Source organism: Wyeomyia smithii, chromosome 3 (genome assembly GCF_029784165.1).
Source record: "Wyeomyia smithii strain HCP4-BCI-WySm-NY-G18 chromosome 3, ASM2978416v1, whole genome shotgun sequence".
NCBI lineage: Eukaryota > Metazoa > Arthropoda > Insecta > Diptera > Culicidae > Wyeomyia > Wyeomyia smithii.
The window spans coordinates 37084486-37102087 of record NC_073696.1 but is presented as its reverse complement, the minus strand read 5'-3'; the positions used below and the strand labels follow the sequence as shown (position 1 = coordinate 37102087).

The window sequence follows — 17602 nt, the reverse complement described above, 5'->3', positions numbered from 1 at the left end:
TCATCCCTTTTGGTTAGCGGTTATTGTGGTAACGTTTCGAAGGGCAGAGAAGAAGCCGTGCTGTCGTTAATTCTCGCCCGTTCATGTGCAATCACCATTTATCAAATTGATTTAATGAGCGTTTTACACCGTTCGCGTACGCTTGGAAATTGCTATAATTCGATCTCCGGTACGACTCCGCCGAGAGCTCAGGATGCTGAAAATGATGCTCCGGTTGCACATTCTATGCAACGTTGCATATCCGTGCAGTTGGTGACGTTGTGGAATGGCTGGAGACTGTTCTGGGGGCAAAGAGGCAGGCAAGCCAAGCCGTTCGCAGGCAGTTCCGATTCGTTTCTCTGCGTGCTCGTAAGACGCAAGCGGTACGGAACGTGGAAATCAACGTAGAAGAAGTGTTTTCGCTATGAGATTTTCCACGGCTGTATAAGCGACGGTATGTGCTAAATTGGAAAAGGTTTCACGGAACGTCGTACAAGTCTCGTTTATCTTCGCTTACTCGCAGAAGGTGTTATATTGGATTATTGAACTCGTTCCATTTTTAGAGCCTCTGAATCGCGTGACAACGAACTTGAAGAGAATAATGTTTCAGGTTGACCACACCATTGGTTTTAAGTAATTTTAAAATACAAGCTAGATGTAGGAAATAAAATCACGCGCATTACAGGTCAACAGTTTGTAGTTTTTGGACGCGATCGCTAGCTTAACCCATTGTTCGTAGCGATCTTCTCTAGTCTTTCACGCCAATAGCTAGCAGTATGAGCCATCACGAACGTACTTACGATCACGATCCGACCATTTGCTCGTACCCGTTGTCTACACTCCCGAGCTGACCACAAAAGAATCTCGATGTTATTTCTCTAGTTTTCTCCGCTTTTTTAGTTATTTTTTCTACTTTCATTATCATAAAGTTGATTCTACTTTCATTATCATAAAATTGATTTCGATGGGTTTGATGTCTTTTCCTTCTGACTTTAGCAGTTCCTTCCTAGCAGTGCGAGATAGGAAAAAAGAACCCATATAGGCATAACAAAAGACATCCCTCTCAAGTCTCACTTCATGAACACAATGTGTTTGATTATTCAATAGGGCTCCGCGTTCCCGTTGCGCGTTCTATCCTGGCCAACAGCGCGCAAAGTTTATAAATTTATTCATCTCAATTTTCTGTCTTCTCTCCGGGAGCAGTCACTCGTCTTCCAGAGCGTCGCGGCTTCCGCAACTGGAGCCAGCTATGCCGACCGGGTATCAATATGAATCTTGATAATGGTGTTCCCCCTAATATTGATGGATGCTTCTGCTCATGAAAAATCGAATGATGGGGAAGAAGACGAAAATCAAGAAACAGCTACAACCAACAATGGAATACGTTCTTCCTCAAGTGCCTTCCAGAGATCTTTAGAAATTGAAACCGACTTAAGCGTTCAGCGTATGGATAAAGCAGACCTCTAATGGTCTAAAGTTCTCCAGTTACCAGCCTGCGCGAATGGTGTGGTGTGAGTGCGGTTTCGAAAAACATCTGCATAAATAATCCAAAGTGTCGAATCGAAGTGTGGTACTACCTTCGGATGCTGAACTTCTCGCCTCACCGTCCGGTTCGCGTCGTAAATATTGAACGAAAAAAAATCGCCAAGTCTGCACTGCGGCCCCGAAAAAAAAAGACCACAACCGAGAAAAGAAACTGTTTTGTTTTGTTATTTTTTCTCTTCTTTCACAACTTTCTGTTCTTTTATGCATCGTGCCGGTTTCTCCCGGGCCATGAACCGTAGGATTGTCCGCACATCACTACGGTTTCGGCTGGCAGTACACGGGAACGAAAAAGAAAAATAAAATCTGATTTCTTAACACCCGAAAAACGTTACGTTCTATTCAGGGAGTATATATCAGATGCCCGGAAGAAGTGTAAAAAGACGATGATGATTACAATGATGAAGACGAGGTTCCAGGATGATGATGATGGTGTATTGAAATGAGATAAATATTACGGGTCATTTTTCCTCTGCTTATTCGAACGGCAGCAGGCAGCGTGTTTTTGGTCATTCCCTTTTCAATTCCGTGTTCTTTTCAACGATTTTCTTTTCAATTTCGATTGGCAGTTTGAAAAATAAATGAATCGAGGATAGGCCACTTTTTTGGGTTTTACGCTTAATTCGCCCGTTTTGATGTGTGCTTACTATTGAATTTTAAATTGAACTTTTTTTTCGTCTAACAATTCGGGTATTCGGAACAAACTTGCTTTTGAGACTTTCGGTTGCTTTTGTGGCTTTTTGACGAATCAGTAAAATATAAATCCCCAAAGACCTCTTTGGATGCAGGTGTTGGATGAAAATAATTTTGAGATAAATTTTACAAGTGGTTTATTGTTTACAAGACTGACAATAGTTAAATCATGGTTTGAATGTATAGTTAACGACACTAACGTTTTACTACATGTTAATTTTTCATCATGCTCTTAATTTATAAGATACTTTTATAAAGTAAAACACTAGATATAATTGGCTCCGTAAAACATTATTATGTATTGTGCCGTGTCAAATAAATGTTGTGAACAAATAAAATTTGTGCGTGGCCTCAACATTCTTTCTATGGTATGTTAGTTTAAACCGAATCCACATCCTGTAGTATAATATTTTGTATTTTACTGAGATATAACACGCACACCTGTGCGTCTTCTCATCAGCGTTCTATTGTCTTTTGGTTAAATCGGTCGCATAATCCCGTAATAGTTTTTGTGGATAACATGTACTATTTTTACTTCAAGCCCAACCTACATAAAAAAACACGGATAGCATTATCAAAATTACATATGATATGTATGATATTCTAAATCTGTTAAGTCGTTTCATTGGAAACTGAGATGCAATTGTTTCATATAATCACTTACTGAATGACGATGTTTCATGAGGGCATGATCAATTTTGATTTATGGGTAATGTTCAATATACCTTCTTGTCCCTCTCATTTTATTATAACATATTCACACTACACTGTTCCGCCCAAATTACAGCATCATTCCCGCCAAGCACGTGCATTCTTCGAGTGAAAATCTATGTGGATGTTTACACATAGTCTAGAACTTATATAACTCGTCGCGAGTTGCTGCACGCGCACTTTTTTATTTAGATGACCGCCACCATCACCGTCATTTGTCATCGCGCGTACAACTAGTCCACACACGGCCGTTTAAAAGACATAATGTCTAATCTTAACGGCACGATTTATGCCATGTTCGCACAAACATACGCGCACATTTGCGGTGAGATGGAAATTAAGTTGCCCCAAGACTGTGCAGCAGCTGTTCATCTCGGTTGAAATCCAGATGAAAAATCGCCCAGACGCGAATTCGCCACTCTTCGTCCGCCCTGGCCAGATTTGAAACTGAATAGTGCTCAGCCGGATGCGATGGGTTCGATTGGTGGATCTCCCCAAGTTTTTTGTATGTTATTTTGTTCATTTCTGTACTTCGATCATCTTCGAACAACCAAAATATGTTTGTCTCAAAATACAGATACCATTGGAATACTTTGAACTCATTCGACGAAGCTACCAGCTTTAATATGCCACCAGCAAAAAAATGGTACAGAACATCTGGATGGGATACGATTTATGAACCCTCGTACTGTTACTTGTATTTAAAATACTCATCTGTATTTTTGAACGATTTGAACGATTCCCGGTTTACAAAGTAAATATTAGCTTTAAAAAAAATTACAATGCTACGATATCTTCAACAGAAGGTTTTCAATGCGATTGGATAATCTTAATATGCTCATCATAACCGATAAAGACTACCAGTAAAGTAATAGACAGTTCTGTGTCACGAAATGCATCGTTTCGCAATTGCGCGGAAATCACGTTTTTGCCACCGAAAGTCTCATCCTTCAGATAAATTTAGATTGTTCCTCTTTCTTGTTCTCGAATCGCAGACTAAACATTGTAGGTATTATGCAGTGAATCTTAAGAATAATTTGTGTCAGACGACAGACACACTTTCTTGCTACGTCTGGTTGTCAGTCACGATAGACATTACGGTGCATAGCGAGACAACGTTCTAATTTTAAGCCGAAACAGTTCGTACAGTTTGGTCGTAATTCAAACTCTAAAGCGAAGTCATACACTTAGGAAAAGACTTGCTCTACTCAACGCGCAGATCATACCTAAAGGTATTCACGTAGACATCGCATTAAGTATACTTTCGCATGTTGAGTACAACTATTTTTAACGCGCAGGATCTCAAACTGCACAGCGGAAGACGGCGATAGGTTGGCAATTGGAGAGTGAGATTTACAAATAAAGGTTGTGTCGTCTATCTGTAATCTATTTTTGCGCAGCCATCGCAAAATCAACAGCCATTAGCCGGCAGGCGGTAGTCGGAGCTGTGGTCAACATCTCGGCTCCGCTCTATACTACCGAAGTGTACAGTCCACAATCTACGCCATTCCCGTCGTTGGTAACGAGATGACGAATAATAACTTGCTAAGTAAGCGCAAAATAATGCCATTACGTCTGGCGGGGGCATGTTTGACAAATATATGTGTGCTTCTATCTCTTCGGGTGCGCTGGCGTATCCGACGGAAGGACTTGAATTTCGAACTGTTCACTAGCTTTCTAGCTTCTAATGTCACCATTAAAGAAACAGAGAAAACGGATCGTGAAACAAGACGGCCTTATACATTTAGAATTCAATCATTTTTGGCTCAACCCAGACTTACAGTTCTTCTCCCTGATTTCGCATACCTCGTACGTGAGACTTTCGTTTGAGAAAGTCAATCACGAATTTTTATTATTTTTTGAATTGTCCTATTAATAGATTAGTGAATTGAGGCGAGCCGTGAAGTGTATGTTTACAGGATTAGTGTCAACGGTTGACTCACGTTGTTGTGATCGCCGGAGACAGCGTGGAGCAATCAAAATTTTCTGAATCCTGAGAAATCAATCAATTTTTTTAATTCGACATAAACGTAACAAAGATAGTGATTTGAATAAAAATATAAAAAATGGGAGAGAAACACTCTATAGAAATAAGCATGTTGTTTGCTCTATGTATTATTTTTCAGTGAATGTTGAAAATTGTTGACCGTTTAGATTTTCTGATGACATTATAGTATAAACCTGTTTTCTAATTGATTGTTTATAACTTAGTTTTAAAAGACATGCGAAAAAACGTGGTTTTTGGTCAAGAAAATATTCCATTTTCAAAAACAGTATCATGTCGTGAGCGTTGATTGAAATCCTAAGATTAGATACAATTTAAAATACATCCTAAACAGATACAAACCAAGAGACCCTTGGTATGAGCTGAGCCTTAGATAACATCGCGTTTTTACATACACTACCCGCCATAAGTTTGGAATCGCTTCACTGAGTATTGCAACACCCAGCTTGAATATTGCAACACCCCCCGAAAAGTTTAGCATCACCTGGAATAAACGGATATCTCGTGTTTTTGACAACCTAGAAAGTTGCGGTTTTCAGCAAACTTGTTCAGAAGGTCAAAGGCTACTGTATGGTGGCCAATTCAGTGTGAAATTTAACCGCTATGTGGCGCTAGTAGGCACACAAATTTAGCTTAACGAACTTGTTCAAAAGACTTCTGCATGGTAGACAATTTAGTACTGAATCACCTCGCTATGCGGCGATAGTGTGCATGCAGTTCTTCGTATTTTGACTTCAACTTATCGCGCTTATACTACCCAAAAAGTTGCGGTCTTCGGCTAGTGCCACCAGTTGTGGTCAAGCATTTCGAAACACAGTATAACGCCGCATGTGAGGGCAGCGGCGATACCCACCTTCCCAGTATTTTAATTGAACAAAAAACCATTCCGGAGACCATGCTTGGTGTCGCTCTTTTGCTCTTTGAATGCTCATTAGGCTATATTTTGTCAAGGAGGCAGAATTCGACCAAGTCATATATAAAGCACTTGTAGAGATACTCTATCTCTACAATTTGTCCAAACATTGTATTGTTGAAATTGCCATAGGTAAAGCGTAAAAGTCAGGCCAAGCTTGTAAAACCGGAAGAGCTGCTCTTTTGGTACCTACGAAAATAAAACAACTCTGGTAATGGAACTATAGCAATTTTAACAATGTTCGGAAAAATTGTAAAGATTTTTTTTTTATAAAAGTTCGGTTTATTATTGTGAAGTTTTTAAAATTAATTACAAATCATAATTAGCTACACTTCATTCATCATGTGAAACTTCAACTCATTTATATCTATCGCTCCATTAATCTCGTTAATGTAATTGATATAGATACTAAACATTTTTTATATTTTAACTTTTTTTTGATTTTTCAATTCTTCGCAGTTCGGGTCTCAACAGGGCTTCGAACCCAATTCGTCTCCAGCCATGTAAAATGACCGCAATTTTGCTTTGCAGTGTTCTCCATGCTGCTGCGACACGAATACATTCACTGAACTTATGTTCCAGCTTTTCGGTTGTCACGGCACAATGTAAGCACCTAGGGTCGTCAGTACGTCCAATCCTTCTCATCAGGTTGCGGTGGTCCGTTTTTTCATTGATGATCATATAGAGACTGCTTCGGTGGAAGTTGCCGAGCGCCTTCATGTTTATGTTGCGCCAGCATAGTTTCCATTCAACACCAGTATTGTTTCTTTCTACCCTTGGAATCTCCGTTTTGTCCACATAGTGTTGGTTGAGACATTTCGATATCAATGAGTGACGAATTTTAAGGGGTAGTTGAGAAAATTCTTGATAGACTAATTTAAGGCAGGGAAAATTGAAGGGAGAATTCATAGGACCAGCATATTCTGGAAACAAGAGGGATTTATAGAAAGGCATGACGTCAATTTCTCGAACGTGGCGGGTGATCAGTAATGCCTTGCATTTGATTGCTGGAAGTTGTAGGCCTAGTCCTCCCTTATCACGGTCACGTGCGAGCTGTTGCATAGGTATTCGCGCTGGGACTCTGTTCCAGAGAAATGTGCCCATTGTTGCAGTTAACTTGGATGTATGAATACAACTTGGGGTTAAGATTGAGGATAGATACCAAATTTTGGAAGTTAGAAAAGTGTTGAGCACGGTAACTTTTTGGTTGAGCGTTAAAGAGCGAAGCGATTGGAACCATACATGCTGGGAAAATTACTGACCATTGTATCCCAATAAGCTTTACCATCAAGCGGATTGAGTTGGCAAAGATAATCCCAAGAATTTTAATTTTATTTTCCGTTTGCAGCCACGGAACTGAAATGGGGTTATTGTCAATGAAACCTACATCAATAGACACGGTTTTTTGCCAGTTTAGTTTTGCTCCAGATATTCGCTCGAACCGTGGGAAACAGTCGAGCTTCGATCTTCTCTCTAGATGTTACTATAACGCTTATATCATCGGCATAGGCAACAACGATGTCATTATCACAAATCTGCTCGATCTGCCGGAGCAATGGGTGCAAGAAAAGGACGAACAGATGCAAACTGATTGGATCTCCCTGCCTGACAGACCGCTGGATGCGGAAGGGTGCTGATAGATGTCCGTTCATTAGTATGTGCGATCATGATAACTCCGAAATTCTTGCGAGCAGTTGAAATCTCCTCCCAATACAACGTAGTCAGTACAGGGTCGGAGGTAATACGCTACAGTATTGTTAAAAAAACGCTCACGCTCAGCATGGGCTACAGAGCCAGACGGAGCGTAGACGTTTGCTAAGGTTGTGTTGTTTACGCGAAGTGCTATAAGACGGCCGTCCAAGCTTCTCTCCACGGAATCGAATTGTATATGCTCTTTCAGAGCAATCGCTGGCCTTCTGCGTGTGGTATCTACATTGCAAACAACGTTGTAGCCTGGCAAGATGATTTGGTCGTTTTCAACCTCTTGTAAAAGAGCAATATCTATGTCTAAGGTACGTAGAAATGTGCGTAAGGCATTCAATTTTGTAGTGTTAGTAATTGTGTTAATGTTGATTGTTGCAATATTGTAGCTTGCAAAATCCATTTTACTTTTTGTAGTTTTTGTGTGTCAATTTGTTGGTTGTAGTGTCATTGTCGTGTCGCATTTTCTTACTTCGTCGTGACCTCCTGATGCTAGTCGAACTTGCGGATTCATCAGTCTCTTCTTCTTCCGATCCCGACGAGCTTCCTGGGTTAGTAATGGGCTGTGCTGGTATTTTAAAGGTGTCCGTTTGCGGCTCCTGAAGATGTTCATCATCATCCGTTTGTGTTGAGGACAGCGTTGGCAGCGGTAGTTTTGGCAACAGTGAAATTTCTGGTGGTGGTGTAGATTGCGGATTCCCTGTGGACAGTGGCGGTTTTAGCAACAGTGACGTTCCTGGCGTTGGTGAAGATTGCGGATTGGCTGTAGACCCTCGTTGTGATTGTGTCTTATTTTGCTTCGTTTTATTGAGGCTAGTTTTTGGTTTCGGTTTCGATCCAGCATTTGCAGCAAGCACCGTGGCATATGATGCATCAGCCGCCATCTTTTGTAGCAAGAGCTTCTTATTCTGGATGCATGAGATTCCACTATGTCTAAATTCGCCGCAGTGGCGGCATGTTTGGCGTTGACCATGATAGGAAACGGCAGTTTGTTCACCATCGATGATGACATTCGAAGGAATGTTGTGCTTTACTATCATTCGGGCAATCCGCACACCACTCGAAATTGATCCGAAACGATATTTTTCTCCCCAGTTCTGCTCTTTAGAGATCGAGATAACGTGCCCGTACGGTTGGAGAAACTTGACGATTTCGTTAACCGAGACATCCTCGGATAAGTCATACAGTTTTACCGCTTTCGTTCCATCCTCCATGCGAAGACGCAATCTGTATAATTTTCCATCTACAGTCAGGTCTGTTTCAAGGTCGATCGTCTTAACGAAAGCACACTCTAGACTCCGACTGCACTGGAGGCGCTTGATTTCGTCATGTTTCATCTCAAGAACGGTTGCCACAAATTCGTGGACATCATCGAATGATGGCGATTTTAAACTTATCGCGGGTAGTGTAAATATTTAACCTTTTTTTTTAAACTTTGCGGAGGTTTTTGTCGAAAGGCCCGTAAATTAACCTTATATTATTATGTATAAAGATTTGAAGCTGTTGAAATTCTAAAAACATCGAGAGCATCAGGAAAATCGCCCAATTTCAAATGCTAATAACTCCGTCAGATTTCAACAAATTTTCTTCGTTCTTGCAGCAATCGATTGAAAAGTAAACTAAGCGTTCAAAAAAAAACGCAAAGTTGTGATTTTCTGAAGCTCACTATCAACTATTTATTGAAACCGGAGAGCCTTGTTTTGAACGTAGATTTCGACTAAACAGGGCTGAAAACAAGGCCCAATACAATTCAATATGGGTATTTTCAATTTTTAGTTCAACGTAATTTTAGTGTAAGAAATACATAAACAACAGTCGTAATTTTACGTTACTTACGGTCGTATCTCATACACGACCTATTCAGTTTTTTAACAAACGTAAATAATATTCAGAAAAATATGACGTCTATTAGTCCATATCTGAAATTTCAAAAAACGTCTTACTCTAAGACTTTGCTAAGTGATCTGAAACAAAAAAAATTAAATAGTCTTTTGAATTTTCGAATTAAAAAAATGCGGGTCATTACGTTAAAAAGACCTTCTTTTCCTGTTTTCTTTTTGACGTAGAGCTACGTCTCTCAGGAAGTTCGGCTACATAAAGGCAAAGAATGAAAATTTAAAAACGGAAATGGAAAATTATGTCCAGTTGCAAATGCTAATAATTCGGTTAGTGTTCAATGAATTCCTTCGTTCGTGCAGCTATCGATTAGAAAATCATCTATAGGAGGAAATACTTCCTCTAGTTGCCTTTGGGTGAAAGTGGCAGTATCAGCGGTAGGTGCATTGGCCAGTAACTTCTTACAGTGATAAGCTCTGCCATATTTTGGAATCACAGAATCGTTTTGGGGATCCTGTCAGTCATTTGATAATCGACTGTAAAAAATGGAATTCCATAACGCTTCATCTTATTGATATTATTCCCTCCGTTTCAGTAATCATCATCATTTGAAATCGTTCTAAATCCAAAAAATAAGCGGTGACATGCAGGTTTTTTTATACGAAAATGTTCGTTGCTTTTCAGGAAACACTTTTGAGAAAAAATAACAGGTATCTGATTACTAAAACTCAAGATATTTTTCCCAAAACTGCGTAAAACTTGCAAAATTATAACTTTTTATGTTAAATTTGCCCCTAAACCAAAATTCAAAGCGATGACATATGATTCTTTTTTCATCAAAATGTTTGTTTATGTTCAGAAAAGACATTTGAGGAAAAATGATAAGGATCTGATTACTAAAACTAGAAATATTCTTTACAAAACTTAGTAAATCATGCAAGATTATGGCTCATTATACTCAATTCGTCTCTTAATCGAAATTTAAAGCGGTGACGTGTGATTCTTTTTTCACTAAAATGTTCGTTAATGTTCAGCCCAGACAATTGTGAAAAAATAACAGGTATTATAGACTTTTTATGCTCAATTCATCTCTAAATCAAAATTTACAGCGATGACATGTGATTTTTGTTTTTCAATGAAATGTTGTTCCTTCAACATTTGCAAATATTTTCTAGCAGAAAAAGTCAGAGTCGAGCAAAAAATTCTACATTTCTGATCTTCTCGTAGTTTCGCAGTTTTGTTACGTGGGATTCGATTTACTTCTTCACTTTTTTTTACTTTTACCCAACCATGATCTTTGGACATTTAGCTGGAGGGAAGGCCACATTTCATCGGTTTGAACATCGATTAAAAGGCGACTTGAACATTAAGTCTTTTTTTTTAATTTCTACGTAGTTTTGTGAATTAAACTTCAATTGTTAGTTATCAGATAACCTTCACTTTTTCTCAGATGTGTTTCTTAAGCACCAACAAACATTTTCATTTTAAAAAAGTTCACATGTCATCTCTTTAGATTTTATTGTATAGGAGAACTGATCTAAATCGACCACAGTTGCCACTTTGAATCTTTTTGTGGCCACAACATTATTTTCAGAGAGTTATTGATTAGGTGTTGAAAAAAAAACTATTAACATTGACACATTGACATAAGATATTCCATCGTAATCTTGCGTCTATCGTTCAAAGAATTATTGTAGAGGAGAAATTTACTTCGAACTTATCATTCGCTGTCGCTCTTGAATGCAATAATGGGATCATTGTAGCAAAGAGCTTCAAGTAGTTCTATGTCAACTTTGCGTTCATGGCTTTGCACATAACCCTTTTGATTCTTGCGCCATTTCACGAACTATTTTTCTACAAGTTTTCTACGTACATGTACGTTTTACGGAAATATAGGAGTATATAGGAGTACAAATTGAAATACCAAAAACATGTAGAGCGTCGTGAAAACTGTTAGCATTCAAATGCTTAAAACTCGGAAGTTTCCAACGAATTTCCTTTTTTCTTTCAGCAATCGATTGAAAAATTTGATATGCTTCAACTAAAATGCGCAAAATTATGATTTTGTGACGCTACCTATTGTATCATTGCAAAATGTAGAGCCTTGTTGAACGTTTGTTTTGACCAATCAGAGCTGAAATGGCCTTCTACCCCAGAGTGATAGAAACGATTCGATTATATTAGCGATTTGTAGTTGTTGTGATTTCATTCGCTCTAGCCTACAAAGACACGCCTACCGTAAGTTCAACTCTCAGTTGTCACATATAAAAGCTAGTATGCAGAAATTGAACGATTACTGCAGCAGGAAGACTGTTGACTCTTACTCGACCCGCAGCCGGTAGAGCAGCAGTTGATTTTAGCGCAGTAAGGCTGAACAGGCGACTTATACGATCGTTGCGTTCCACAGCAGACGGACTATTGCTAAAAATCGTAATTTTGCCCTGTCTGCTTTCAGCTATAAGACCACGGCTGAAAGTGTGCCCTAGCGTGTGTGTATGATAATTACGTCTTGTTTGCTTACTTGCCGTGCGTACGGAGCGGAGAATAGACCATTTTACGAGACGTTTCTGCACTCAATTCATGAATGAAATTTTGACAGAAAGCTCGGAGCCGCTGACACAACGCACGTGAAAGCAGCATCAATATCAGCAGGATCCGTGACACCTGTCAGTTCGTAAAATGGTCTATAACAGAAGAACTACAATCATTCCGTGTCATCGGTAAATGACGAGCCAAAATCAATACTTCTCTTCAAGGTTTCCAATCAATTAATAAAAAAACAGATTTTTAGGAATGGAATTTCGAGTGCATTCCATAACCTGTTGCAAGTAATACATTGATATGAGACAGGCTGTTGTAATTCTTCGTAACTATGCGGTCGTGTCTTATAAACAACCTCTTCAACTGTTTTATACTAATTTTTACTGCGTGGTTTTAGTTGATGTTTTTTTTTTCTAATACATATTGAAATGATGGTAAATTTATTGCTTCTTCTAGATATTTATAAAAAGCTCGAAAAATCATGCAATATGTGTTTTAAAATATTAATAAACCTTATTTCAAATTTCAAAATGAAATGTAAAATCTCCTGTTGTATCTGAATATGAACCACACAAGATTTCATTTTTCATGACTCATTATTTGTTTTCCTCAGGAGTAACTGTTCAGAACAGCTTACTTTGAAAATAGTAAATATTCGGGTGAAAAACTTGAAAACAAATAGTTCTTCCGAAATGACTTTGAAGATAAAGTAAATGATGCGGGGGCCTAGTGTGGTTGGTAACGTCTCCGCCAACCAAGCTCGACGCCTGGGTTCGAATCCCACCGCCGACATAGGTGTCGATGGTTGTGAGGTGGCGTGATCCACTCACAACCAACCCAACTGGTCTAGATTCAATCCTAGCCGATATCGGGAGATTTTCTGAGGCGAAAAATCTCTGGGATCACGCCTTCCATCGCATGAGGAAGTAAAGCCGTTGGCGCCGGTCCGTTAATAAACGGGTCGTGAGTTAGGGTCCTGGGTGTGGAGTCGTCTCCCTGGGCGTCGGTGATTGGCCACAACAGTGGCGGAACTAGACCGACGGTAAATAAGCGAGAGTAAAAAAAAAAAAAAAAGTAAATGTTTATTGAACATAACCAAATCATAACTCTCGATACAAAATGAAAACTACTATAGATTTCAGACATGATTTCTGAATTAATACAATAAATTATATACAAGCTTCCTTGTTAATTATGTATCCATAATGTAATTGTAATTATTGAAACTGGAAATTAATAATTCTGCTGAAATTATTGAATATTTGCTAACCAATTAAGGCAAAAAAAAGCATCGAGGGTAGCAACTAGAAGTTTGCTCGAAATTTTAAGTTGGTTCGCGAAACCATCGGTTTGCCTAAAAAAATGGTGTTCGAAATGCTAAAACTTAATCGCAAAATTTGCGAGATAGGGGAACTGCTCCATTATTCATCTCAGCCCGTATATTCATCTCATTCAACATGTAAACACAATTGAAAACAGGAAAAAACGCATATTTTCTTCTTGAACCAATCTGCTAATCCATGGAATGGATTCTTCTAAGTTCATTTTTTTTTTTTTAAATGGACCTCACTGCGACAGTAGTTGTTTGATCTATTGTGGCATTGTCCGAACGTTTTTGCTGTTTGCATATTTGTTTTTTTTTACCATTTTGCAGTGCTACTTATTGAGAAGTAACCTGCTCCGTGTTATAGTGCTTTTCGTCTTCTCCTTCAGACTTAGTAACCTACTACCTTCATTATCGACCTTATCATATCCTCCTGCAGGCTATCACTCTAAAAGCATATAACGTGCTATAGTCTATGATATTATCGAAGCTTTAGATCAGTGGTTATTAAGTCTGGAGCGAAGTTATAGTACTTTTTGTCTTCTCATTCAGATTTTCTAACCTACTTTCTTCCTTATCGATTCTATCATATCCTCCTGCAAGCTATCACTCTAAAAGCGTAGACGTGCTATAGTCTATGATATTATTGAAGCTTTAGACGAGAGGTTATTAAATCTGGAGAGAAGATTTTGTGTGGAAGAGCCTAGGAATAAACCCATACTTAAAGTCCTTTTTGCGAAAGAATGGTTTGGTTCTACTAAGATTCGAACCTATCACCATTCGCTTGTCAAAGCGGACTCTGTAACCTTGCGGCTACGAAGCTCGATGAGTTCACTTTAGATTCCTCATAAACTGTAATCCTCGAAAATTCATTTAAAAGCACTAAACTTGATGTTATAGTCGGGCATCTGCACTCGAAAACTCATTTAATTCAATCATCTACCTCAGAAAACAAAATCCGCGCATCGTTCTATACGGCTACAACGGAACTCGTTCAACAGCCAACCAAAGTTTTTTCATCACTAGCGGACCACTTTTGATTTTAATCACTAAACAAAATCACTCACTACACTAAGAATACTCTAATCTTTGAAATGTTTACCTCAAATTTCCTAAAACAAGCTTGAATTAGCAGAAATATATGAGATGAATTCCTACAATTCCTAAATTTCAACTGTATGTATTCTCATCTTATTTCACTGCGTTGAAGAAAATCAATGGTTGCCAAATCAGTTACTGTTAATACGAAAAAATTATACTGAAAATGTTGAATTATTCCGACATAATTGAAATAAATCTACAGCACTGTAGTGGTTACCTAGGTTACCTTTTTTGCACGTAAACAACTGCAGCGGATATCTAGGTAACTACTACGACGGGCTGCGGCTACGTTCATTCATTATAATGTGATTTATTCATGATTAACAGTGTGATGAATATGGGGGCATCGTGAGATGAATAATTGAGCAGTGATTCAGTTTTTGAGATGGATATGGAAGCGTTGTGAAAAATGGTTTGTTTCACAAAATTCAGGATAAATCTAGCTAATTTCACTAAATATACAGTGCTAAACGATTCCATAAGAGTACGTAAGCATATTAAGCTTATTTGTTCAATGATTTCGTGAAAATTTGGTGTTTAATCCGTGCATTCTTCGTGAATATCGCCTTAATGAGATGAATAATGGAGCAGTTCCCCTACGTCTGAAAGATTATCTAGTTGATCTCGAGGTACGATGCTAGTCTAATGAGCCAGTCATCGTATGTTCGAAATGTCATCATTAAATTTCTTCAAGCCATTCTTTCCTTTGGGAAAATTGCAATATTTTAAAGTCTTGAAAGGCATATTTTCTTCTCAAAGTAACGAATTTAGTGGTATTTCTGGTCGAAGATGATGTTCTAATATTATTATTCAAATAATTCATATAATACAGATCCGCCAAAGCATTTACTGCTCTCGCGTTGACTTGGCAAACTTGCATTGTGAATATAGAAATTTACTGATTGAGCCTAAAATTATCGTGGTATTCTAAAAAACTAAATTATGAGTACGTGGAGGCGCATTGTACTTGATAACAACTCTTATTTATCCAATGTAACATGAAACTCTTTTGTGAGGGAAGGGGAATGCGTTAGAACATCACAAAATTAATACCGATTACTTATGTTACCGAGCAACCCATCGAAAAAGCGAACCTGCAGCTTTACTGACTGAAAGGATAGTTTTCTCCTCCTCCATTTTCTAATATTCAACCCTCAATAGCATCTTCTGTGCAGTCTCTTTACGCTCCAAATCGGTATCGCACGTCGTACTTTGCCTTGCCGTGCATAACACGTACCAAAGCGAGCCAGCTAACTGAATGTTTATGTTTCCCTACACGAAACGCGTCGAGCTGCTGCAAATCTCGCGCGTGGAAAAGGGAACGCAATCCGATGATGGTTATTATTTATAAGATTTCCTCGTAGGAGAATAATTTAGGCAAACAAAAGTTACTGTGTTTATACCGGGAAATGAGCATGATCAACGCGATGCTGCTTCCTCACAGAACCCTACAGAGGCCCCAGAAGAGGCTGGCGTGTCCGGGCCGGGGGTGTTAAGTGGTGAGAGAGAGAGAGAGAGAGCACGAGTGCGGTTTAAACGTTGACTGCCAGCAGAGTAGAGAAGAGAGCATTGAAAGCGTAGGCACTTGAAATTTAGTAAGGATTTTTTTTACGTGGTGATTATGGGAAAAATTATGCTTTAAAAATATAGAGAAAGTATTGAAATATTTCCTTGAAAGGAAAAAAAAACACAAGTTATTTAAAAAAGGTACAAAAAAAATCTAGGATCGTGTAAAAAAAAGCCTCAGTGTAATTAAAAGAAAACAGAGAGCCGTCATAGTAAGGGAGACTGGGATTACGACGACCACTGATTGGATGTGTTCTCTCGGTTCTCTCCCGTTCCGACTATGCTACGGCTGTGCTGTGGGTAGTAAACAGCAAAACGAAAACGTCCGAAGGTTATCCTCTCAGCATGCGATGCGGCACGAACAGTTTCGGCTGAACTGTTGAAGTGCTGTGGTGTAGATTGTATGTTGCTCCGTATTCGTTGAACTATCGCACTTAGCAGCATTTTTACAGAGATTTCCCTTTATCCGAGACAAATCGCCAGTTTGTTGATGTTCGATTTTGTTTTATGGAAAATGAAATCGAAGATCTTTTCGCGAAGGAGAAGCATGTTGTGAATTATACTTTGTAATCAAGCGAAATTATTCGGTAGTGAAAGAGAGGAAAACGATTTTCCTCTTCCAGCAGTGTGGATTACATCACGGTTCGTTTAAACAGCGTTTTACATCGGGAGAAATGAACGTAGAATGTGCATTTAGGAATTAGTGAAATATATACCGGAAAACGGAAACGGGAAAAATTTATGTGAAAATTGAATAACATACGCGTCGAGTTGTTGATTTAATCGCAGTGTGTTTGATCTATGTTGGGAGTTGTCAGTAGCGGAAGAGCCTGAGTATATGAAATTGAGTTATGTTTGATTCGTGTAACAAAGCAGCTTGCGCAAACTAATCTTCCAGTAATTGGTGTACTTCGATCAGTTCCAATTGGGGCTCGAACATTAATGGTCAATATGTTGATATACGTTATTCAAAGCAGCAGGTTTCGATCTCTTGATTAGATCTCGCGAAAAAAGACAATAAAAAATACAGCCCAACGTAGCCGACAAACCGGGCGTGCTATAATTGATGATTTGACAGCTCGCGATTTTAAGGCAGCAAGTAACACAATCCATCGGACGTCCGGAGCACCTTGCTTCGGCGGGGGCTATTATTTATCGAAACGCTGAACTCCGTGCGACGCAGGCTGGAGAGACTGGAAGGCAAATTCTGCCAAAACAAAAGAACGACAGCCTCCGTAGAAGGCACGACGGAGAAAAACGTAAGAGACGGCCGAGATCGCACCGGGAAGATCTTGCCCGTGAAGGCCTCGGGACTTGTAGCAAGATAGAACGATTCTTACCTTTCGCTGCACTGCCGGTTCAGGTTCGCAGCCAGGTCTTTCGAATCTCTCGACGTCTGTGAAGCGCACCAGAACAACAGTGCTGCTCGTCTGCCTGGCAAAAGGCAAGGAGAAACACGAATCCCGAGACGCTCGGGGCAGATCCAGACATGGCGCCGAAATCGAGAAGAAAGAAGGCAAATGGTAAATAATAAATTAGAAAAATATATATTTTTCTCCTGATTTTCCCGTTCTCCGTGTTTCCACTAGAGTTGGGTCTGGAAACAGAAGGCTGCCCGAAGCCCTTGGAGCGCCTTGGCGCGGGCTAAGAATTAATATTTTTATATGATAATATTTTTTTTGCCATATAG

At 39.1% G+C, this 17602-nt stretch overlaps 1 protein-coding gene across 2 annotated transcripts in view; it reads left to right on the top strand.

The window, feature by feature from the left end:
• The window catches only part of LOC129730495 (bone morphogenetic protein receptor type-1B), a 212469-nt gene that overhangs the window by 156222 nt on the left and 38645 nt on the right, over positions 1-17602 (top strand). Inside the window, exon 1 of one of the 2 annotated variants that reach the window (XM_055689863.1) lies at positions 16270-17435. The exons of the other annotated variant lie outside the window; for it this stretch is intronic. Within the exon in view, the coding sequence (XP_055545838.1) occupies positions 17402-17435 (34 nt within the window). The 5' untranslated portion in view covers positions 16270-17401. Of the gene's footprint in view, positions 1-16269; positions 17436-17602 lie in introns of those variants that run through there. 2 annotated transcript variants of the gene reach the window in all.